The sequence below is a fragment of the Magnolia sinica genome, chromosome 12, assembly GCF_029962835.1.
Source record: "Magnolia sinica isolate HGM2019 chromosome 12, MsV1, whole genome shotgun sequence".
NCBI classification, from domain to species: domain Eukaryota; kingdom Viridiplantae; phylum Streptophyta; class Magnoliopsida; order Magnoliales; family Magnoliaceae; genus Magnolia; species Magnolia sinica.
Genome location: NC_080584.1, coordinates 30,224,651 through 30,250,768, shown reverse-complemented (window position 1 = coordinate 30,250,768; position 26,118 = coordinate 30,224,651). Strand labels below are relative to the sequence as shown.

The window sequence follows — 26,118 nt, the reverse complement described above, 5'->3', positions numbered from 1 at the left end:
AAACAAAATGTATACCTGATGGCTTGCCCAGTACAGTCGCCACACTGGATTAGGATTTTTCTTCTCCTCAGAAAATGCACTCGCTGAAAGTAATTCGACCCGTAATTCTGCCCAAAATTCTGCTGCCTTTGTATACATGTCCTGTGAACCAAGTGCACAAGTTCAAACCCAAACAAAAGCAAAATAAAATGCCATAACTTCTGCCTCTCTCTCTCTCTCTAGACACACACACACAGATATATATATATATATATATATATATATATATAGAGAGAGAGAGAGAGAGAGAGAGAGAGAGAGAGAGAGTTAGTGAGTGAACTAGGCAGAAGTTGATTGCGTGAGCCAATGAGAATTTATGGATTAACACTACAATTTAGCAGTGTTAAAAAAATGTTTGCATGAATATGCGTAAGAAAAATTAATGGCAATGATTTCTAGTACCATGTCTCTATGCTGTTTCATTAACAAACCTGTGGTTATGACAAGGGCAATAGAAGCCAATATGGAATTGGAAATGAGAGACTAAAATGATGGACTCCATGATAATAGATTATAAAAAATAAAGGACAACCACTAATGACAGACCCGCTAAATGACAGCCACAAAGCTGCATTAAGCTGTCTATCCCAATTAGGAATAGTGTATTAAGCTTCTACTTGTAATTTTGTCTGCCAAGGTGTACACTAGACAGCTAGCAAAAAATCCCTCACTAGAAAATTCCGTGTTGGCTATGTTCGAGGAACAACTATTTACATATGTCGATCCTCAGTCTTCCAAGAAAACAACTAAAGTAAAGAGACAGCAATACTTATATTTTTCTCTTTCCCATTAAACTGATTCAGATACATTGAGCACTTGAACAATTCTAGAACAACCAAACATTCTAGAATAACCAAACACGCATGTTATGAGACTTTAATGCATATAGATCACCAAGAGTTGTTGTGCACATTATCCCCCACAACTAAAGTCATTGGGGAAGTAGCTATTATTTCAAAATGATAACTTTTCAACTCCCATTTTGAAATGCATGTTAAGACTTCTGCCCACCATTATTGGATGGCAGAAGATATGTACGCGGGGACTCTGTACACACTGTAGATGCACAAACTATTTCCTTTGTATTATCCAAATGTTTCCAAAAATTTAGTCTTTGCTTTTATTGAAGAGTCCAAGCTTCCGAAATTACAGAGGCTCCTTCTCTGACACAATGAATTACATAAGGTAAAAGATTGAGCACCTAGGGTCTGGGCACAAATATCACCCAGCATCCGATAGTACTTAGTAACAACTAACAACAGGTGTAGCTTGTGAGCAGAAAACTATATTGAAAAGTTACTGGAAAAAAATTAAGGAGAAGCTACCAATCCTGCCAATCCAAACATTCTAAGTTAGTGAAGTTGTTGGCAGTCACCTAAGGCCATGAACAAGACAGAAACCTAAGCATCACCCAGTATGTGAAACTGGAAAGAGTTAACTGAGAAACATACATTGAACAAGGTACCCGCAAAAAACAACAGAGTCAACAATGACTTTCAAAATCTTTTGGCAAAGAAGCAAAGGAAGAGAAGAAATAGAAGGGAAATTCATTTATCTTCCATGATGCCTTTTGATTAATAAAGAGTGGCAAAACCAACTGATGGTAAAGCACTGAACTCTTATACAGTTAACCTCAGCCATAGCAGAAAAGGACCACCATACCATCATTTCTGCTTCTAATGGGGCTTCAATAACTTCAAACTCTGCTCCTTTGTAGCTGAGTGTACGACATACATACATACCCCTGAACAAGGTGAAGTGGCAAAAATAATTAGATATGATTAATTTGACATTGAAAAGAACTCTGAGAGATAATAGTTAAACTGTCTAACCTTGCCTTCATGTCCATGGCAACAAGCTCTAGTGCTCCAACACCACCTTTATCAAGAGCCCCTGCAGGTAATCCAGAAACCATCATATTTAACTGATTTGGAAGAACAAGAGCATAGTTACATGTGGAGATGCAAAGGGGCCATGCTGCAGCAGCCAGCCTGAGTCCAGAAAACTCCGGGCTGGCTTTAGGCCGAGCATCATGGCCCGTGTGTTGGACCTGGTCACAAGTTTAGGTGTAAAAGTTAATTTCCCTGGATATGAGTTCCCATCCACCCAAAGGCCTAAGAATTAGGCCATGCCCAGCATGACTTAGTAGTATGAGTGTTTTGGATGGCAGGCCAAGCCAGGATAAGCCAGATTAAAGCTGGTCTGGACCAGGACAAAGGTCCTTAGCTCATGGGCTGAACATGCGCATGCTTTGAACCAGCCTAGCCAGCCATTTAACCATACTTGAACAACATAAGCATGAACATATGCCAAAATAACTGTACACGACACCAGCAAATGAGCAAAAATACTACAGACGGATGGAAATTGGTGTATTTGCCTAATAAATTATCAAGGAAAAACCAACCATGATTGTATACTAGTATCTTTAGTTATAATTGGGTTATCTCCAAAACCAACATGAGTTTGGGAGAGAGTGATGGAGCAAACATTAAGGCATGAGATGAATGTATCATAAGATCAATTTGGATTCGTGTTAGGAAGGTCAACTATTGAGGATATTTTCCTGCTCAGTTGTTTGAGAAATATAAGGGGCAGAAGGATCTCCACATGGTCTTTATTGACTTAGAGAAAGAATATAATAGGCACTGTTCAATGAAAAATAAAAACATATGACAAGGTGGCTGGAGATTTGATTTGGTAGGTATTGGGGGATAAAAGGAGTTTCAAGAGGATACGTTGACATGATTAAGGATATGTATGAGAGAGTGGTAACGATGTGAGGACCACTAGTGGAGAGACAAGAACGTTTTACATTATTGTAGGCTTCCACTAGGGTTCAGCATTGAGCCCATATTTTTTTGCATATTTATGGACAAGTTCACAAGGCATTTACAAGATGAGGTACCCTGGTGTATGTTGTTTGAAGATGACAGTGTTTTAATTGACAAGACAAGGGTGTTTTTTTTTTTGTTTTTTAAAATTTTTTTTTATTTTTTTTTTTAACACATGCACGCACACGCCGCCACACACTCACACTGTAGTGGGATTTCACCACTTATGGGTACTCGAACCCTTGACCAGGTGTTGAAACTCCTACGAGACTACCACCGGAGCAAGAGCAAGGACCCAAGACAAGGAAGGGGTTAAACATAAACTAGAACTATAAAGAGATGCAGAATCTAAAGGTTTTAAAATTACTCGTACTAAAAGAAAGCATATGAAATTCAATTTAGTAACAATAGGAGCAGAGATGAGGAATCAATTAAAGATTGTTGACCATGAAGCACCACAAAATGACCATTTTCAATAGCTTGGGTTGCTAATTTGGAGAGCGGAGAGATTAAGGATGTTGCTCATAGAATTGGAGCCAGATGGATGAAGTGGAGATGTGCCTCTAGGGTCTTATGTGATCATTGTATACCAATGAATTGAAGGGAAATTTTTATAAGATAGCTATAAGACCAGTCACGCTTTCTGGGACAAAATGTTGGGCAGTCGAGCAACGACATGTTCATAGGATGTGCATAGCTGAAATGAGGACGTTGAGAATGATAAGTGGCGAGACAAGGAACAGTAAAATTGGAAATGAATGCATTTGAGGGAACATAGGAGCAACACCAATAGGTTTTTAAAAAAAAATGAGGGAAAGTACACTCAGAACCGCATCAATTATGAGTGAATTGGTTCAAGTTGAGGGGTCTAAAAGTGCAAGGGGAAGGCCCACAAGGACATGGACGGAGGTGATATGAAACAACTCAACAACCCATGATTTATCTGAGTATATGATCCTTGGTAGAGTAGAATGGCCAAATAGGATATGTAGCTGACCCAAATCAGTTGGGATATGACTTAGATGATTGATGATGATGATCTCCAGAAACCATATATTTCGTCCAATTCCAGTGAAACTTATTACTTTGTGGTATAAAATGAACAATTCATAACCATCATAAAAATACAAAGAATGTAATGCTCTCAACTTCCCTCTAGATCTAGCTGCTGTTGAAGCTCCATCTACAAATGGATCGTGTTGAAAAATGGAATATAATCTTCACAAGTTGGATTTCTATGGAAAATAACAGCATAAATCTACTCATGTGTCCTTCAAAACTGGTGGAGAAATCAGATTACTCATTCAAATCACAATCTGCATTGTAAGCAACTTGCCATTTTTATCCTTGGAACATCCAATGTGTCAAAAGGGTTGCCTATAACAAGGTTAACAGTGGAATAATCGGAGGCTTGATATAATCTACATATGTGTCCTTCAAAACTGGTAGAGAAATCAGATTACTCATTCAAATCACAATCTGTATTGTAAGCAACTTGCCGTTTTTATCCTTGGAACATCCAATGAGTCAAAAGGGTTGCCTATAACAAGGTTAACAGAGAAATAATTGGAGGCTTGATAAAACAAAGGAATCCAAATGGAGAAGTCATATATGTTCTCCAATATATCAGGTGTTCCTCTCAATTAGTGCAACCACAAAGAGGCATGTCATTCACATGCTAAGATGGAAAAGCATATGAAGAGAATTGAAGCATCTACCCAATTTTCTTCTATAAATGCAGATAATAGAGCACAAAAGGCGTGTAGACTAAATAGAAGAATCTCACCTATTCTATTATAAATGTAGCCAATCAATAATACAAATGATGTTGCTCATTACCACAAGACTTAGGCAAAAAGGTTTAATATATAGATACATACATATTTCAGTGTTTTAAATAGTGAACAGCATGTAGCATAGCGTTTGCCCCTTTGAAGTGTGAGGCACAAGCTAGATAGTGCGTAGCTACACACTATTTCCAGATTTTTAATCATGGAACATGGTTACGCTTGGTTGCACCAACTTCATGACATTCTACTTCAAATTAGACTGATTAATAACGAAATTTAACAAAATTTCATGATATTTGGTGCAAGCTAAAGTAATAGGAAAGGGCAATGGTTAAGAATAAAGGTAAAGAAAGAGCAACGAAACTGATTTAATATTGTAATATATTATTTTCCTAAAAGCATTGAAAAGATTAATTAATTTTTAGTTAAAATATAAAAATGTAACAAAGCATTGAAGACATTATTTGATTTTAATGTTGCAATGAGAAATCGATATTTCTATAGAAATCAGAATTGCTGAGATCTTGAAATCAAGTTTTGGTTTAATTTAGGCAGTCCTCATTATGAGATTCCATCCTCTTAAACAGATTACAGAATGCTATACATGGTATATGTTAACCCATAATTTTGGGTGATGACAATCCCTAATTTCAAGGATAATGAAGGAAACTAATTATATTCCTAAAATAGACAACCTAAGTGATGTAGAACGTGCAACGGATACGTTCCTAGCATGGTTGGGCCAAAAGAAGGTGGACTGTAAATTGGACATAACTTTTGATCCGGGTATCTTTATGGGGCGCACAACCTATCAACCTTTACTGAAACAGGCCAACCGAGGTGAACCGACCCACAAGGTGGGTCGCATTTATCCGTTTCGTCAGAAAACGTGCGCCTTCAGATCAAAAATGAACTTTTAGGGAAAAATTACTATTTTTAGTAATTCCGAATTTTTTAATATTTTCTTATTTGTAGAGTTTTAGATTTTTCTTCTTTTTCAGAAACAACTTGTAGTCATGTTAGGACTCTTCTAACAAAAGTTTATTTAGAATTTTTATTTTTAGAAATTATGTTTTAGAAGAATTTTATTAGAATTAGGATTTTTATTAGAGTTAGAATTTTGTTATCTTTGGTAATTACGAATTTTGTTTTTTTCTATATTAATGGTGTAATAGGAACACATACTAATCAAACAATTAATCACCAATCAAATTACGAATTTTATAAAATTTATTTCTATTTTACTTGTTTTTTTCTCATAGATTCGAGAAGTCTCCATGCGGAGTCTAGAGAAGTTCTATGGATTCGAAACAGTTATCGCCTTGAGGAAGACGGTGCTTGACCTCACATCCTTCCATGCGTTAGTTTGGTATCAGAGTGAGGCTTTTCCTCGGATCGATGGCTTCTAACGACGGGTCGGACAAAAATCTCATGGACGATGCTCCAGGGAATTTTCCTTCAACAACGGCGGCTTTTAAAGCAACGCAGCGATAGAATCGGCAAATCATGCAAGGGCTGCAGGCTTCCATTGATCGCTTGACGGAGGTCGTAGAGCAGTTACATGTTCGTGTAGGCACTAGAATTCGTAATCACATTGCTCACAAGATGATGCTATCAGTGAACCACAAGATCAATCTTGAGAATGTGGGATCCAATGACATGATTCCACAATATCATGGACGAGGCATTGATCGGATAGATCAGACAGATCGAGATTTCAAGACGAGGGTCGATCTTCCTAGCTTCAATGGCTAACTTCACATTGAGGATTTCCTTGATTAGCTTTCTAAAGTTAAGCGATTCTTCGAGTATATGGAAATCCCTAAAGCGAAGAAGGTCAAGCTTGTAGCCTACGAGTTGAAGGGTGGAGCTTCAGCTTGGTGGGAGCAATTTCAACTCAAGCAGACGAGACAGATGAATGCGTCAATCCGCACGTGGTCGCGAATGAAGCAGTTGTTGCGCATGTGATTCCTCCCTAACAACTACGATCAGGTATTTTTCCAACAAAATCAAAATTATTGGCAGGATAGCCGATCAATAAGGGGTTAGACAGAGGAATCCTATTATTTGTCGGCAAAAGATGACCGCATCGAAACGGAGTTGTGACAAGCCACAGGATTAATCAGTGGCGGATATATGGCCCCTATAAGAACGGAGAACCAACCCAAAGACTGCTAAAGTGGAGGGACAGTCTCTCATAACTGAACATGCCTATGTTAAACAACTTGCAATCATGTAAAATCGTGAGCCAAGTCCCTTAGGTAACTCGAGGACAAGTTTTTTTCAAGTGGAGGGGTCTGATGTAGAACGTGTCAAAGATACGTTCCTAGAATGGTTGGGCCAAAAGAAGGTGGACTGTAAATTGACCATAACTTTTGATCCAGGTATCGTTACAGGGTGCACAAACTATCGATCTTTACTGAAACGAGCCATCCAAGGTGAACCGACCCACAAGGTGGGTCGCATCTATCCGTTTCGTTAGAAAACGCGCACCTTCAGCTCAAAAATGAATTTTTAGGGAAAAATTATTATTTTTAGTAATTCCAACTTTTTTAATATTATCTCATTTTTAGAGTTTTAGATTTTTCTTCTTTTAGAAACAACTTGCAATCATGTTAGGGCTCTTCTAGCAAAAGTTCATTTAGAGTTTTTATTTTTAGAAATTATGTTTTAGAAGAATTTTATTAGAATTAGAATTTTGCTATTTTTGGTAATTACGAATTATTATTTTTTTCTATATTAATGGGGTAATAGGAACACATAGGAACACATAAAGATCAGACAATTAATCATTAATCAAATTACGAATTTTATAGAATTTATTTCTATTTTGCTTGTTTTTTTTTTCTCGTGGATTCGAGAAGTCTCTGTGAGGAGTCCAAAGAAGTTCCATGGATTCGGAACAGTTATCCCCTTGAGGAAGACGGTGCACGACCTCACATCCTTCCTTGCGTCACTAAGTATAGTACGTGATTGAATGGGATCCACGTTTTGAGAGTGTGGTCCCTCGATTGATAGAAATAGCATGTAATGTGACCTGCGTAGCATGTAGCATAGGCTACATGAGAGATAAGCTATCATCATGAGCTATGTAGCATCAATGTTTTAAATATCGACGATATCGGCTGATATATCCCACGATATATCTTGGATCTCACCTGTGCAATACGAAATGTACAAGTAGTGCGATATATCCAACATGTTTGATCCAGTGAGCATTTTCGATTTTCAATCCTTTTTTCTGTAAATCACATTAAATCAGTGTCAAATTGTTATAAATCCATGCTTTTTTCATATTTTGTATGAAAAATCATATATTTGGAGCTTCAATTTCGAGATTTGGAGGAGATGGGCAGAGTTGATGAAAATTGAAAAATATCAAAATTTCTCAATTTCTCGCAAATTGGTTGAAATCTTTGCGTCCAAACATAAATTCAAACATGTATGTAACCCAATCTAGTGATTCTTCTTTCATTTTTTAATGTATTGCTTGTGTTTCCACGCGTTTACTTACATTTATAAATTATATGAATAGACTTTGACTATACTTGCATCAATTCAGTTAGACAACGCAAAGATTAGGACTCCATATAAAGAAAACTCATTATGTGCACTAGTTATTTTTTAATATTTTGATTTATAAGTGTGTATTGATGTCTTTTTTTAACAATCACTAAAGTTTCATTGAAAAATTCGACCAATTTCCCAGTGTTTCCAACAACATTGGTACATTACGTGATACAACCGATATATCCCATGCGATAACTGATATGTATCCATATCCCAAGAATGCGATACGTAACATGATACCAATATTTCAAACACTGTGTATCATTAAGGTTACGCTACGCTATATAACATAAGCTACCAACTGCAAAGCGTAGCTACTTGTAACACTGACATATACAGTGTCGGTGGCATGGAAAGCGATGATGGGGGAGTAGCAGGAATTTTAAAAGGGGTGTTCTATGAAGTTGGAGATGGGGCACGTATAAAATTTTGGGATGATACTTTGCTTGGTAGGAATCTACTTTCTGAAGAGCATAGTAGACTTAATGGCCTTACAGCTGATAAAAACTAAAGCATTTCATCTTGTTTTAGTAGAGAAGGAGGCTGGTTGTGGATGCCAAGATTCTGGCAGAATTTTGCGGATGAGGAAATGGAAGAGTTCGTTCAATCACAGTTATTCCAAAGACGCATGGGACTCATGAGAAGAATGTTTTTTTCTCAGTTAAACCATTCTACCAGGTGCTGAAAAGGGAAGGAGGAACTCAATTGAATCCGGAGGCCCAAATTTGGTGATTCACAGGCCGATCTTTGGCAGCGAAGAGAAGAATGGTGACTATCGATCAGCTCTGGGAAAGGAATATGATGATCACAAATATATGCATAATGTACATGAGTGAGGAGTCTATCAATCATCTATTCTTGTATCATGAATTGAGACAGAAATCTGGAAGCAAGTTCTCAAGTTGTTCAGGCTGACCTAAAACACAGGTTGGCCACAACACAGGGAACAGTTGGGATGTGTCAGCATGTATGTATGTATTTCTGTATGTATTTTTTATCAGTCAATTTCATCCATATTGCCCTTCCAAAAAGAGAAGAATTGTGTAATGCTTTGCATGGATACTTGGAGATTCTGTTGGCTATCTTAAGCCATTTCTCAATATACTGATCAGGAAGTACATCAAAAAATGATCAGTTAAGCCTTTTCTCAATCTAGCTATCTTAGCTTTTCTAAATCTGGCTAACCATTGATCACTTAACAAGCAAACAGATGATTATCCCTAAAGTGCGTATTCTGTGCCTTTGGGGCGCAGATACATTGGACCACCAACTAATGCATTGTGGATTTTCGTCAATTATATGGAGTTTCTTCAACCTTTTGAAGGTCAATTGGGTGATGCCCCGGTAGATAGACAAGTTCTTTCAGGCATGGCATGAAGGCTGTAAAGGCCCAAAAGGAAAGACGGTAGAGGCTGGCTTTGGCCAATGTGGTATGAACTCAACAAACAGAACATTTCAAGATAAATTGAGCTCTCTGGTCAAGGTGTTCTTGAATGGCAAGAGGAAGGTGCTTGGCTCAGCTAGAAAATAATGGTTTCGCCAACCGGGCTTTCCTTCAAACAACAAGCCTTCTGATGCACTTGCACTACCATTCCAAAGGGAGATGGTCAACCTACAAGCATTCTGGTACACTTGACCTACGTTTCAACTGAGAAAAACCAGAAATCTCTTGTTCTAGCATATCTTTCTCATTTGAATAACGCCACATATACTGAATAAAAACTCCATAATTTTCCAACTTGAAGCTGAGTGAATGTATAAGAAGACTGCAACTTAATTAACAGGGCATCTGTACAAGAAAACTACATCTGAACGTTTAACATAAGGATACAGGTCAATAAGGCAGAAAGATGGCAAAACACGTAACAAGGGATCAGAAATATGGCATAGTACCATAGAACAAAAACAAACCTAGGAATTCATGAAAATTAGAGAAACATGTTCCCGTCCCCCAAAGTCCAAGCCGAACCATGTAACCCATATTGCGTGGCTCTGATGCACCAGTTGCTGAGCAATAGATGACACGAGCTTGAGGTAAGCGGGCCTGTTATGTCAAAAGTTGAAATTAATACTCGATGAAAATTCATACTAGCCTCATACCTCATGTACTTTTCACATAAATAAATGCTGCATTGATAAAAGTTTCAAAAGGCATATTTTTGTAAAATGGGAGGTACTCAGCAAGTATTGTCCTAGTAGAACAGATCTGTTGATGGGACACACCAAGCTACTTGACTCGCCCTCGACTCCCAGACCTAACTCTAAGATCCATTGAATGCACTAATTCAACCAAAAATGAAGGAATAAAGGTAGTTATCAACAGAACAGAGCAGAATGCTTGCATCATTTACCATCATCTCTGACCTAACCCATCACATTCTCCAACAAAAGAAAAATTCGCGTATTCCCCCAGGTTAGAGGTTTGGGGCAGTTTCTCATAGTCATACATCATTGAGAAACTTCCATGGCTAGTGCTTTAAGATTATTTTTTAACTGTTCTAAAATGTCAGGAATGCATTTCAGTTGGGGGGGCTTCAGTAAAACGTTGGAACCTTAGATCAAAGTCGCTGCCACCAATTTGGGGAAGATATTAACATTTTTTTTTTTTCCTTTCACTTAAATTGCTTCCCTTTCACCAATACAGGTCATGAACTGCTAGATCCTGCATATATTGCCTAGAATTGCTTCACTTCAGCAGATTTACATGCATTCAGTTCACTAATGCACTTTTTGTTTTTTACTTTCTTTCATTTTGATTGCCACATGCCTATGAAAATTAAATTAAATCAAAGTCCATAAGATAGCTATCCAACAATTAGAGTACCAACAGGCCAATTCTAGGCCGGGTCAACGAAAGTGCAAACATGAACCAAAAATATAAAGCCCAAGCTCAAGCCCTATCTGAACCCAGAATGGTCCAAATCTTTTAGGCCTATGCCCAACCCCAACCCATTATCTACATATATCTTAACAGTATGTGATGCATATTGTCATCACTATACCTTATAATTCCACAGCCCCAGCCTAGCCCAACTCAACCTAACAGACCAATAATCTTGACTGATGCTCGACCTGCCTTCTGATCATGCTCGAACTGTTAGACAAACCAACCCAATGGGACTAGTAGTCTTGGCCAGAACCCAACCCATGTGGGCCAGACCCAAAGACCCAACAAGCTGACCCGAACCATTCACAACCTTAATGGGCTACCCTAGGCAACATGAGCAGAGGATGAGTATATTCAGATGGATGTGTGGGAAAAACTAGGAAGTATATAATCGAGCATAAGGGACATCAAAAGTAACTTAAGAGCAACTGGAATAGAAAATAGAACAATGGAGGGCCAATTGAGATCGTTCAGCCATGTGCTACATCAAACAGATGCAGTTCCAATAAGGGGAATATTGATGGCAGTTGTAGGGCATGAAAGGAGGATGAAAGGACCTCGAGATCACGGATCGAGGTGGTGAAAAGGATCTGAAGAGCTTAGGGCCCGATTGGTTGCCGCATAAAAGTTGTTTTTATGCTTTCCACCCATTTCTGCAATCAAGTTGTGGTGAAAAGGATATGTAGACCTTAGGGCCCAATTGAATCCCACATAAAAGAAATAAAATAAAAAATAAAAAGAAAAGATTTGCACTTTTGGTCCCTCCCTCCCACATACCCATGATTCGCAGATGACGAGGATGATGATGCCTAGATTCTCACTATAATGGTGGGGATGATTATTATGTGATGCCCAAATGGTGATGTTTGGTGATGATGATGAATATGATGTTGTTGTCAAGATGATGATGCTCAGATCGTGATGGTGATGTCCAAATTATGATAACTGATGATGCCTGGATAATGTTGATGATGTTGCCATCATATATTGCTTATCTTTCACCGATACAGGGCATAATTGATGATGCCTGGCTAATGATCATCATCATCTGTAGCAAGTCGACTCGTGCTCCTATACCCTTTGAACCTTGAGAAAGGCAGATTTCCACTTTGAAACGGCTCAAAGTGGAGGCAGATTTCCACTTTGAAACAGCTCAAAGTGGTGTTGCGTGTTCCCCTCTCTCTCTCTCTCTCTCTCTCTCTCTCTCTCTCTCTCTCTCTCTCTCTCTCATTTTTTAGTATGCATTCATTGAGTAGTTATTAATTGACTAGATATAATCTAATAGCCTAACAAAACTTTTAAAAAATAATTTTAAAAAACAACTCCCTTCACCTGTAGTATTTTCACATAATTTTCTTTTCCATTGTTCCTCGAATTTTCCCCTTTTTTTTATTTTTTTTTTTTAAAAAAAAAATGTTTGGGGGTCTATGCCATCACATAAGCGCATAGCCCCCTTCAGTCGCATGGGATCTCTTGTGCCATTTGACAACATTGATCACTAGTACTCGCTATGTGGCATTATGTCTTGCACACAAGGTATTCTGTAATGGTAACAGTGGCCATAACAGCTACCATCATTACCATCATATTACAGACCACAAAGCAGTTACCAGTGATTGATGATGAGGCCAGAGAGGCAGATCTCCGTCTTGAAACGGCACAAAGCTGTGTTGCTTGCTGCCTCCCCGGCCTCATCATCAATCACTGGTACCTGCTTTGTGGCATTTATGTCTTGCACACTATGTCCAAGACTAAAGATGTTTCTCATTCTCTTTGTAAGTTCCCAAATGAGAAAACATTATAGAGTACAACCGTAAACATATCTCATCATCCTTCGGAGTCAGCTACACGTTTGTAATTGATACAATTGGCTTTACCTTTTAGGTCACACCTCTAATGTATTGTGCCATTTCATGGATCTTCTGAAGATGGTTCAAAAGGAACTCTATGTTGAAACCAAAACTTTTTGTTCTTGGCATATTTGTCACCATGGTATCCATTTGCGATATTACCATTAAAGGTGTGACATGAACAATCCAAGATAAATTTCCTCAACAAAAAATGATAAGCCCCATAATGGTCCATGATACTTGCTGAGAATTTCTACAAAGATAGAAAATAGAACTAAAAATTTTCACAGTATTAACTGCAAGGAAAATAAAAGTGAATAATCTGTGTTCCAATGGTTCATTCAAAGCATCAACCTGGATCTCAAGAACTGCTTCACCCGTTCGAGTTGATTGCCCTCCAGCTTCAGGAATCAGATTTTTGGCTTTGTGGCACTACAACCAAATCAAGTCATGAAATCTATAAGTTTAGAAGTGAAAGGCAAACAGAGTGCCCAAACTCATGTCAGGGAAGGAGAACATGTTATTTGGACAAATTTAGTTGCCAAAGATAGTAAATTACAATCAATAACAGATAAAGAGTGTGCAACAAGTTCATGACAAATATGCAGACTTCAGTCATGCAGAAGCGGCAGCCCTGTTGCAGTCAGTCAAGCGGATAGCGGAAGGCTTTCTGCCAACATTGGTAGAGGGAGACTCTAATAGTGCCATTAAATGGGCTGATTCTGAAAATGTTCCATGGAGACTGGCCCATTTCATAGAGGAAGCAACAGACCTGTACAGAGGAAAACGAATTTCCTTTACCCAGGTAAATAGAGAAGCGAATTACATAGCAGATGGACTTGCAAAATCTGGGGCTTCTAGATCTGCTATCTGGGTCTCCCTGTATTAAATTATTCTGGTTTTGGTTAGTCTCCAGGTGGTGTCTGTTGTCCCTGCTTGTATCTGTTGTTTCCCGGCTTTTGTTTAGCCGGTGGTTGCTTTTTAGTTTCTCTTCTAATAAAAATTGATTCTTGTTCCAAAAAATTAAAAAGAAAAACAGGTTCATGACAAATGAAACATTCAAAGGAAATTGCAGTGCCTCAACGTACCTCGTCAAACACCACAAGACCATCGTATTCTGACCCGCACCATTGCAACAGCTGCTGCAAACGAGAACGACCCTTCTCAGATGATGCTATAAGGCTGCTGTATGTTAAGAAAACAACTCCATCCCGGACACCGACAGACTTTGAATCAAGCTTAGAGTAAGGTAGCTTGTTCAAAGCATGCACTGCACAACAAAGAAATTAGAATGCTTCAAACAGTAGATCATGCTAACCAAGAAATCAACAGCACATCTACAAGAAATGTATAGCTTGATTATGAATAAGTACATGTGTGAGGTAAATATAGACTTCTAAACTCTATCTAGAAGGATTCAACAATATCTAGGGGGTTCTAGAAATCTAGAAATTTGCAAAATTACCACTCCATCTACAAAATTACAAGAATGTAGTCACATTATAAATCATCCTTTAACAGTAGGTTGTACAAGCTTTACATTTTTCAATGGCTAAATAATCAGAGGTCAAGTTGTAGCACAATGGTTAGGACCAGTGTTCGAAATATCGGTATCATGTAACGTATTGCATCCTTGGGATACAGATATGTATCGGTTACCGCACGGGATATATCGTTTGTATCGCGTAATTTTCACACATTTTGAAAAACATGGGGAAACATTGAAAAAATGGTTGAATTTTTCAATGAAACTTTGAGGATTGTTTAAAGAGACCTTAATACACACTTTTAAATCATAACATCTCAAAAAAGAAGTGTACGTAATAGGTTTCCTTTGTATAAGGTCCTAAGTTATGCGTTGTCTAACTGAACTAATGCAACTATATTCAAATTGAATGCATAACATCTAGTGTATGTGATGATCATTACATCAAACACTCCTAAATACTTCGAAATTAGTCTCAATTGACAACTGGTTGAAGGGAAATTTTGAAAAAAAATAATTATTTTAATAATTTTTATTAAAAAATGATTTTTATTTTCAAATTTTGACAAGGACTTAACAAATCAGTAGATCAACCCTCATGCATGCTTGATTTCATATTTGTAGTGCAACATTGCAAGTAATTTGGGAGAAATTGGGAAATTTTCCAATTTTTCCAAAATCGGACCACCTACACTCAAATTTCGAAATTAGTCTCAATTGACAGTTGGTTGAAGGACAATTTCAAAAAAAAAAAAAAAAACATGAAGAACCGGAAGAACCAATGGATATCGGAATCAAAGCTCCAACTCCATGATTTTTCATGCAAAACATGAATAACCAATGGATTTGTAACCATTTGACACTAATTTAAAATAATTTCAACAAAAAAGGGATCGAAAATTGAAAATGCTCACTGGATTGAACATGTGAGCTATATCAGCACTACCTGTGCATTTCGTATCACATAGGTGAGATACAAGATATATCGTGGGATATATCAGTCGATATCGTCGATATTTAAAACATTGGTTAGGACAAGAACATAGTTCATCCTTCCCAAAGAATCATCCTTCTTTGTAATAATGGTAATTTTGTCCTCCTGCACAATCTCTCCTTCATTCCTGGTAAGTTGCATACATCGGGAGATGATGAGGAGAGCATCAATTGGATTCCTGAGGTCGAGAGCTCAATTCTCTTTAAGCCCAGAATCATTGTATTCACTGAATATAGACCACAAGAAAATCACTCCTTACAATGGATGATACACAATGAGGAATTATAGCAAACCTCATGAGTTTCAAATCTGACAAGTGTGCCTTGTGGTCCAATAATCTAGGCCACTAGTCAATTGAGCCTAAATGTGGATGCACTACCCTTGGGAATCTCCTCCATTGGAAAATACTAAACTTTTGAATTGTGAGCTACAAATAAACAGGTAAGAAGAGGTGCAGCAACAGTCCACGCTCAAATGAAAAATTGTCCCATGATTAGTTTCTACCAACTACAATCCAGGAGATTTCAGGGCATGGCTCATCCACGATGGATTGAACAGACCAATGGCTTGGTTTAATAACCGTGGATGCCACTTTTCAGTATAGAAAATCCAAGTATATTGGGCAAGGCCTCAAGTCAAGGAGCCTATAATCCCCAATTGCTTGTAGAAAACAGGTTTTATTATTTGTTTCTTTTATTGATAAAAACATAAAATAAAATAGAAGAATGAAAATCCATAGGTGGATAAGGCTTTTTCCTATCTCGAGGCCAACACCAAGGCAGTCTGCAGCCATGCTAGGCACGAGTGTTGTCGTCACTATGCCCAGCGCTCTTATTAGTCATTAACCTTTCTTGTCCATGCACGCAACTCCAAAATGGCCGCTTGAGTGATTTTGTGAGGACAAGAATGTGGTCTCATAACAAGCTCCAATTGTTTCAATGAATTTTGAGAACTAAGGGTCTTTCAGCCACTTTATCACAACCTTTCAAGGTATGCAACTAGGAGTTGTTGCCTCCCATTAGTAATTTCATATGCCTGAGTTAATATCATTTGGGCCATGCATGTTAACTACATCTATGCAGTGTCCTATGTATCAACGGTGTCAACTGATGTTATCGGTATCTCACCTGTGAGGGACGAAAACTTAAAAAGTATTCGGAAAACTTCCCCATGTTGGGCGATATAGAATCATTTCGTGCGATATATCACGACAATATCAATATCAACAATATTAGTATCATGACATATCATCTGACTGCCCTTCAAATACTCGCATAGCAATGACCACTACATGTGATATTTCGCACCTAGCATGACAATTCCTGTGAATCAGCAAAAATGGAGAGAATCGAAAAACTCAGAAAAAACATTTTTTTAAAAATGCCCCAGATTTTTTTTGGCGGATTTTGTATGTTGTGTATTTTCAACAACACCACTTGAGTTTTTTTGGATCAAAACACGATTTTGGAGGAGAAACCGTAATCTGAGGCACAAATGGCCCAGACCCCACTCGGTGAAAAAAATTTGATTACGTTTGTTTAACTTTGTATATTTGCAATAGATTAGAAACAAAACAATTGCAAATTCATATCCATGCATGAAAATCATGCATGGAGGCAAGATTTTTTTTTATATTTTGAAGGTGGAAACGGAAGAAATTGGGAAACCAGAAATTTTTTTGTTTTCACCCTTAAAAAATCCAATTCAAGTGTGGAAAAACTATATGTTGATGAATCTAGGCTGATTTACAGATTGGGTATAGAGAATGCTAGTGTATTATATTTATATTGTGTCCTTTTAGTGTAAGTGCATGTGCACACTTCCCTATTCCCCTGCAGTGTACTATATGCTTTTTCATAATAAAATATTATGTGTTAGGGCATGCAAGCCTCACACATATCATCTCTCCCAAACTCTCCTCCTCCTTCTCTCTCAATATTCTCATCTCTTCTTCACATTATCCTCATCAAATCTTTTTCTACTTGGTATCAGAGCAAGTTCAAGGCATTCCGCATCCAACAGGTTGAGAGGCGACACGTCACGTCAGCCGTACGGCTGACGTCAGCGTTGTACGGACGCATGGACTCTGTTTGAGCTAAAAGTTTAGGGGTTTGATAGATCTTGATTTTAGAAGATTTGTCATGATTTTTTCAGAATTTATTGGACCTCATTTCATGGTATTTTGGGCGAAATAGAGAAATTCGAAAATCGGTTCCAGATTCCGTTTTTCTTCGATCTACCTCAAATCGGTAAGCTTTTCTTCGGTTTCTTTGCTCAAGATAGACCGAAATCTTCCTCCCAAGCTATCCATGGTGGATTTTTTACTTAAGATCAATGTTTGAGAGGTTTTTAACCTCAAATGGGCATGTGGCTGGGCCGTTTTTCACGCGGTCAGGCCCTATTTGACTGCGTTTCATGGTATTTTGGATGATTGACATTTGTTTGAGGTTTATCTCTTGTTATGTTGAAGGATTGAGTGAGATAGAGTTGTTTGAATCAATCTTTCTTGGCATAGGGGATCTCTTGGCATAGGTTTATTTCTCTTGGACTCTATTATGGCTGACAAAGGGCCCTCATCTCTTGGCATAGGGTCTCTTGAATCTAACCCCTTGTAGATTACCTCCATTAAGTTGAATGGTGACAACTATCTTCAATGGGCACAATCTGTAAAAGTATTTTTAGGAGCCCGTGACAAGTTGTCGTATATTTTGGATGATTCCCCAGGCTCTACAGATGTTACCTACAAGTCTTGGACAAAGGAGAATTATCAAGTTATTGCATGGTTGTTGAATAGCATGGATTCCTCGATTAGCCACTCAGTGATGTTTTTATCCTCGGCTAAAGGCATTTGGGATACGCTTCATGATATGTTCTCGGAATCTCAGAATTTTTCACGGGTATTCCAGCTTATTCAAGAAATTGGTCGGTTTCAACAAAACTCCAGATCCTTAAAAGACTATTATTCGATGCTTCGGGGTATGTGGGATGAGTTGGATATGTATCAACCTCTTCCTTCCAAATGTAAAGAGGATCATGAACATGCTCATAAGCAACGGGATGATACTCGTATCATGCAGTTCCTTGCTGGGTTGAGTTCGCGATCAGGTTGTTATCAGGTTGTTATGCAGGATCCTCTTCCCCCATTGACGACAGTCTATGCCATGTGTCAGCGTGCTATGATCTCTACTCTTCCTTCTCATTCATTTGTGCCACCCGAGTGTTCGGCACATCTTGTTGGCGATCAGTACTCCCTTGGTCTTAGGGTACCATCCTTGAGCTCAGGGCGCATTTCTGGTTTTGGTGGTCGTGGTAGAGGCCGCGATCTAGATCGCAGTCGCGGCGGCCGTAGTCTTCGTGGTCGTGGTGGACGTGGACGAGGACGTGATGGTTCCCGCATTTGTTCACATTGCGGTGGAACTAATCACACTATTGATTATTGCTGGCAGCTACATGGTCGTCCTACGTATCCGCTGCTTCTGTTGTTTCCACTGTTGCTTCTGAGACACAGTCTTCCACCCCGACAGCTGAGCAGTCTACTTCAGGGGAGTCTCTTATTATTTCTCGGGCGGCATATGATGCCCTTATGTGGCTTCACATTCGGGATATTCCTGAGCCTTCTCACGCAGCTTCGGCCCAGTCAGGTACTGCCCTTCTTGCGTCATCCTCTCCTACCTCCTGGGTCATTGACACTGGAGCTTCCTCCCATATGACTGGTAAATTGCAATTCTTTTCTTCTTATTCTTCTTCTTCTTCTCCCACTCAGTATGTCACAGTCGCAGATGGAACCCAATCTCCCATCTCTGGGATTGGTTCCATCCCTCTCTCTTCTTCCTTGTCTTTGTCCTCCGTATTGCATGTGCCTCGTTTTCCATTAAACTTATTGTCTGTTAGCTCTCTTACTAAATCACTCAATTGTTCCATCACCTTCTTTCCTTCTTATTGTTTGTTTCAGGACCTACAGACGAAGAGAGTGATTGGTGGGGGGCATGAGTGAGGAGGCGTTTATCTTCTCGATGATACACCTGTTGCCGCTTCTAGTACCCTTTCTCTAGATCAAGAGTCCATGACTCGATGGCATTGCCGCTTAGGCCACCCATCCATTGCTAGATTGAGACTTTTATTTCCCTCCTTACCTGTCACTAAACCATTATGCTGTGATATTTGTGAATTGTCTAAACATCATCGTGCTACGTCTCCTCCTAGCTCTTCTAGGAGGAAATCTCAACCTTTTCTTCTGGTTCACTCTGATGTCTGGAGACCAGCTCTGGTTACCTCCACTTTTGGATTTAGATATTTTGTTACCTTTATTGATGATTATTCCCGCATGACTTGGATTTATCTTTTGAAATCTAAAAGTGAAGTATTTGATGCATTTAAAGTGTTTTATCATGAAGTGTGCACTCAATTTCATTGTTCCATCAAATCCCTCCATTCTGATAATGGGGGAGAATACATGTCTACTGCCTTTCTGTCCTTCTTGCAGGAACGTGGTATTTTATCTAGGACGTCATGTGCTCACACTCCTCAACAAAATGGTATTGCAGAACGAGAGAATCGTTATCTTCTTGACGTTGCTCGCACCCTTCTACTTGGTATGCATCTACCCAAACATTTTTGGGGTGATGCTCTTTTAACTGCTACTTTTCTTATTAATCGTATACCCTCACGTATTCTGTCTTATAAATCTTCATTTACTATTTTGTATCCTCATGATAACCCATTTCCTCTACCACCTAAAGTTTTTGGTTGTACATGCTTTGTTCAAATTTTGGATGGGAGTAATGATAAACTTAGTCCCAGGGCGATTAAATGTGTCTTTATAGGGTATACTCGGAGTCAGAAAGGTTATAAATGCTTTGACCCATTGACTCGCAAGAAATATGTCTCTGTCGATGTCACCTTCTTTGAGGATCTTTCTTTTTTCTCCTCTCCAGGCAGATCCCTCTGTGATCCTCTTGCGCGTCAGGGGGAGTATAACTGTTATCCTCTTTCCACTAATAATCATGGGAAAACTCCTCTCCCCTCTATTCAGCATCCTGTTGGTGATATGGTTGAGCCTAAGCCTCTGCGGGTGTATCAGCGTCGAGATAAATCTTCACAAGCTCAGTCATCTACCCTTCCGCTTACTTTGGATGTTGGTTCAGGTGACTCTCCTAACTCGAGTTTAGATCTTCCCATTGCCTTGCGCAAAGGGTCACGATCTTGTACTCAACACCCCATTAGTAATTTCGTTTCATATGATCATCTTTCACCGTCTTTTCAGTCGTTTGCAGCTTCCCTTTCATCACAGACTATTCCTAGATCTCTCTCACATGCTCTTCAGAGTCCTAATTGGACAAAGGCGATGATGGAAGAAATGTCTGCTCTTGAGAAGAATCATACTTGGGATCTTGTGCCACTTCCTGTAGGCCATAAGCCTGTTGGCTGTCGATGGGTTTATACAATCAAGTTTCTTCCAGATGGCTCAATTGATCGCTATAAAGCCCGTCTTGTTGCTAAAGGTTACACCCAGACTCATGGTGTGGATTACTTCGAGACATTTTCTCCAGTGGCTAAGCTTAATTCAATTCGTGTTGTGCTCTCCTTGGCCGTTAATTTATCATGGCCCTTGTTTCAGCTTGATGTTAAGAATGCATTTCTCCATGGGGATCTTACAGAGGAAGTTTACATGCATCAACCTCCTGGCTTTGTTGCTTCTCACAACCCTGCACTTGTATGTCGGTTGAAGAAGGCTCTTTATGGACTTAAACAATCTCCACGTGCATGGTTCGAAAAATTTAGTCAGGCTCTCTTGGAGTTTTGGCTTTGTTCGTAGTCATGCTGATCATTCTCTCTTTATATGTCGTCGATCGACGGGCATCATGGTTCTCATTGTCTATGTGGATGATATTGTTTTGTCCGGGAGTGATTCTGCTGGAATGAGGGAGATCAAAGATTTTTTGAAGACCAAGTTTGAAATCAAGGATCTTGGTCCTCTTCGTTACTTCCTCGGAATTGAAGTTGCTCGCTCATCATCCAAATTGGTCTTGTCACAACGAAAATATGCGCTCGATCTTCTCATGGAGATCGGCATGTTAGGGTGCAAGCCTGCTACCACTCCCATGGATACTTCACAGAAGCTTCGACCAAATGATGGTCCTCTCCTTACTGATCCCGAGATGTATCGACGACTTGTAGGCCGGCTTATTTACCTGACTATTACTCGCCCAGATCTCTCATTTGCAGTGGGGGTTGTTAGCCAATTCATGCAAGCTCCCTGTACTTCTCATCTTACGGCTGTCTACTGCATACTTCGGTATTTAAAATCAGCCCTAGGTCTTGGCCTCCGCTTTCAGTTGCATGGTCATCTTCATCTTTCGGGCTATTCCGATGTTGATTGTGCGGGTAGTACTTCGCCGCTCTACATCCGACTTCTGTACCTTCCTAGGTGGCAATCTTATAACCTGGAAGAGCAAAAAGCAGCCAGTTATTGCCCAGTCCTCGGCTGAAGCAGAATATCATTCTATGGCTCATGCGACATGTGAACTTGTGTGGCTTCGCAATCTTCTTGAAGAATTTGGCTATCCTCCTTCGGGTCCTATTCCTGTTCACTATGACAACCAAGCAGTCATCCATATTGCTCGTAACCCAGTTTTCCACGAGCGAACCAAGCATATTGAGGTTGACTGTCACTTTATTCGGGAGAAAGTTGCTTCTAAGAAAACTGTCACTCCTTTTGTTCGATCTGGGGATCAACTTGCTGATGTTCTTACAAAATCCTTGAGTCGAGATGCTCTTCATCGTGTTCGTGACAAGTTGGGCATGATCAACATCTATGCTCCAACTTGAGGGGGAGTATAGAGAATGCTAGTGTATTATATTTATAGTGTATCCTTTTAGTGTAAGTGCATGTGCACACTTCCCTATTCCCCTGCAGTGTACTATATGCTTTTTCATAATAAAATATTATGTGTTAGGGCATGCAAGCCTCACACATATCATCTCTCCCAAACTCTCCTCCTTCTCTCTCAATATTCTCATCTCTTCTTCACATTATCCTCATCAAATCTTTTTCTACTTTGGGCACATTCTTTTTTACTGAAAATTTGTTTAAAAATGGAAAATAATTAAAAATACACTTTTCTAAAATAATGATATGTTGATCTACAAAAATAGGCCAATCTACAAATATGTTGATGAATGTAAGCCAATCTAAAAATTGTCAACATTTGTTCTTCAGAAAAACTATTTTTTAAAATCATTAAATAGAGATATGATGTGTACAAATTAGTGCATTATTTGTACTGAATTTATGCATCATTCTAAAGGATAATTCATCATAATCATATTTATCAGTTAGATATTTAAATAATTTGAAATTTTTAGAGAACTTAATAATTAGTATATAATAAATATGTAAAGGGAGACCCCATCAACTATTTGTATTTTAAAAAAATATTGATGATTTGAAATTTTAAAAACAATTAATTAATTAAACTAGTTTTAAAAAATAAAAACTTCTGAAACGATCGTACTTGATATTTCTAAAATTGCTATTGAATTCCTATTGTCCTCTCGTTGTACAGGTTGTCTAAAATGTTTGAAAGACAGCAGCCCAATACTGGCTGGCAACATTTGAAGTTGCTTGAGGGGATAAATATGGGTACAAGTGCAACAACTATCATTACATGTCAAGGAGTGGTTGACTGAAGGAGCATCCAAGAGCTGGCTATTTGAACATGAATGGCTGCCTGACATTCCGGTGGAGGTGAAAGTGCAAATAAATGAGTAGTTTCATTTGGGAGGAGGAGAGAGGGATGGGCTATGCACAAGGAGATTATGGAGGATTCGACGTGTCCTATCATAGATTGGAAAATCAGTATCATATTGGCCAATACGGGTGTATCGTATCCGTATCAGCTCGATACGATACGCAATACAGACCTATATCGGCCATATCGGAAATGGTCACACCATATCGGTCCGTATCAGCACCAATATGCTGTACCCATATCGGTCAGACCAATACGGGTATAAAAAGGGCAAAAACGTCCCTTTTCTTTCCTCTTTTCGATCTCTTTCTCCCTCATTTCTCATCCAATCCTCGAAATCAGTCAAATACATCAACCTATAGGGATTTTCGATGTCATTAACAGCTTCTTAGAAGATCAAAACATCGGATTTCAGTCGATTTGAAGGATTGAAACAGTTTGGGGCTGGTTTTGAAAAAATCGAAAAAGAGGTTTAAAAAAATCCATTTTTGGCTATCGATCCTTGTTGTAATCCATATCTATGTGTATTATACCCCTAGATCTACCAAAAACTACCGGATTTGAATATCTTTTTTAGCATTTTTGGTTTTTTCTTTTTTTTAGCATTTATGCCCGATTTTGGTATATTTTTCAAAAATCAATTTTTTTTTAATATGATCTCAGATCTATGGAGGCAACCCATTTCTGATCAAATCTCTATAGATCTGATTGGAATATATATATATATATATATATATATATATGTTGAAAAATATGTAAATTCCATAAAATTAAAATAAAAAAAATTTAATATGATCACAGATCTGGAGAGGGGATGCATCTTCGATTAGATCTAATAAAAAATGAATTTTTTTTTTTTTTTTTGGAATTTCAAATTTTCTGAAAATTCCAGAAAATGTTTGTTTTTTTCAAATATACTACTTTGCTACATTTGTTCAAATATCATGACTACTTTTCTTCAATTTCCAATTTATTTATTTTTTTTGTTTTTTTTTAATATGATGAAACTTGAAATATAATGCATGTATAGGGAGATGCAAATTTCTTAGTTGCTTCAATTTCAAATATCAATTCATGACATATATCAACAGTTTATATAATTTAAATAAATAATTTAAAAAAAAAAAAAAAAAAAAAAAAAAAAAAAAAACTAAAACCGGAACTCACAGTAGATCAACCCGCCAGGACAACATTCTTACCAAAGAATAGTCCGATGCACCATTTAATACATGGTCAAATTACAATATATATATATATATATATATATATATATATATATATATATATGATAGATTCATGAATATCTCTTTTTTTTCCCTTATTTTTCTGATATTTTTTCATATTTTTTTGCTTTAAAAAAATTGACTGATACATGGCTGATTCCGATGCGCAATGCCGTATCGTATCATTTTTCCATAGGGCCGATACCATCATTCAGAACCATGTGTCCTATACAGGGACTTTGGAGGGTGGGTTAGGAGAGCATGTACACAAAGTACAATGATGTCACATATCAAAAGGATTGTGTGACAGAATGGACCGATTAGGACAAGAGCGTCAATATGTTAAGAGAGAGGGTCAATCGATTGTCTTGAGCAATGCATTCTAGGAGCGCATTTCAACATATTCCTGAAGCTAGGGACCATTGCAAGCTTGCAACAATAGTCTCAATGAGGGGTTGAAAAAGGTAGTTCACAAATTATATGTCAATCTCTTCCCCAAGTTAAAGGGGAAAGCTTACTTCAAGAGTGAGGTAATGTTTCTTCTGCTATCATTTAAATAATTATCAAGTAGCGTGCAAATGATTCACACATAATTCTACTGAACATATTATTAAGTTTAAAGATGCATGGAGCTATTCTCGAGTGAAGAAGCAGTGAAATCAAGGACCATGTTAATGCCTTGTGAGTAGCGTCAGTGTATGCCTAAAAGTTCTTTTTTCTTTTTTTGAGAGAGTAAAAAAGTTTATTAAAAGCTCGCAAAAAACAAGAAGAAAACAAACAAGAGAGAACCACAAAAAAAAACAAAAAACAAGGCCAACCGACGCTTATTTAATGTACACCACCCAATTCAATACCAAGCCCTTAACTCTAGAAAAGATGGTCAATCATCTCCTCATTTACCATGCACATCAAGTAGATGTTGGGAAGAATTAGAACCCTTAATATGGAGATTGTCAACTATTGAAATTCTTTTCCTACCCATGACCCACACAAACACCGCCACCCGAAGAGGGATGTCGTAGAACCAATGGTGAGAGGGGTGAGATGTGGATGGGCCGCGAGCAGGTTCTTCAAATAGGTTGCATAAGGACTTCACAGAAAACTTCCCAGATCGATGCATGCCCCAAATGATGTGATCCTCAAAGAGAATATCAAGCTTGATATTCTTTAAGAAGTCCAACAAACCAACAACATCATCTATCTCCTCACCCGTCTCATCCCTCCAGCAAGGGGGGGACCATGAATCCGACGTCCCATCAGCGGATTAACAATCTGCAACAGAAATAAAGTGGTCCTGAGCAAAGCGGGCAACCCTAAGGAACAAACCCTGAAGCGTCCTATCTCCACATTTGTCAACCGAGAAACGAATGCGATTTCCACTACCCAAAACAAGTAGGCTGCCTACGCATGATGTGCTCAATGGCTGCAATTGCTTCCCAAACTCCCAAGGCTCTATAAAGAGAAGAAGTCTTGACGAACCATCCTCCCCCTTGGGTGCCATATTTATAAGCTACCAAATCTCTCCACCTCCTTCCCTCTTCAATCCCAAATCTCTAGATCCATTTACCTGATAAGACCAAATCCATGACTTCCAGAGATTTTAGACCAACACCTCCATCTTTAATAAGTTTGGAAACCTCATCCCACTTTAGAAGATGAAATTTCCTCCCCTCGTTGGCACCTTTCCAAAGAAA

The 26,118-nt window shown here is 38.5% G+C and overlaps 1 protein-coding gene across 2 annotated transcripts in view; it reads right to left on the bottom strand.

Annotated features, from left to right (window-relative positions):
* Positions 1 to 26,118, bottom strand: part of LOC131221176 (protein FORGETTER 1) — a 171,253-nt gene that overhangs the window by 91,319 nt on the left and 53,816 nt on the right. For both annotated transcript variants that reach the window (XM_058216344.1, XM_058216343.1), the window contains exons 6-11: positions 14,059 to 14,240; positions 13,325 to 13,402; positions 10,145 to 10,277; positions 1,872 to 1,932; positions 1,702 to 1,783; positions 16 to 141 (exon numbers count right to left, since the gene is read on the bottom strand). In XM_058216344.1, the coding sequence (XP_058072327.1) occupies positions 16 to 141; positions 1,702 to 1,783; positions 1,872 to 1,932; positions 10,145 to 10,277; positions 13,325 to 13,402; positions 14,059 to 14,240 (662 nt within the window). The remainder of the gene's footprint in view (positions 1 to 15; positions 142 to 1,701; positions 1,784 to 1,871; positions 1,933 to 10,144; positions 10,278 to 13,324; positions 13,403 to 14,058; positions 14,241 to 26,118) is intronic.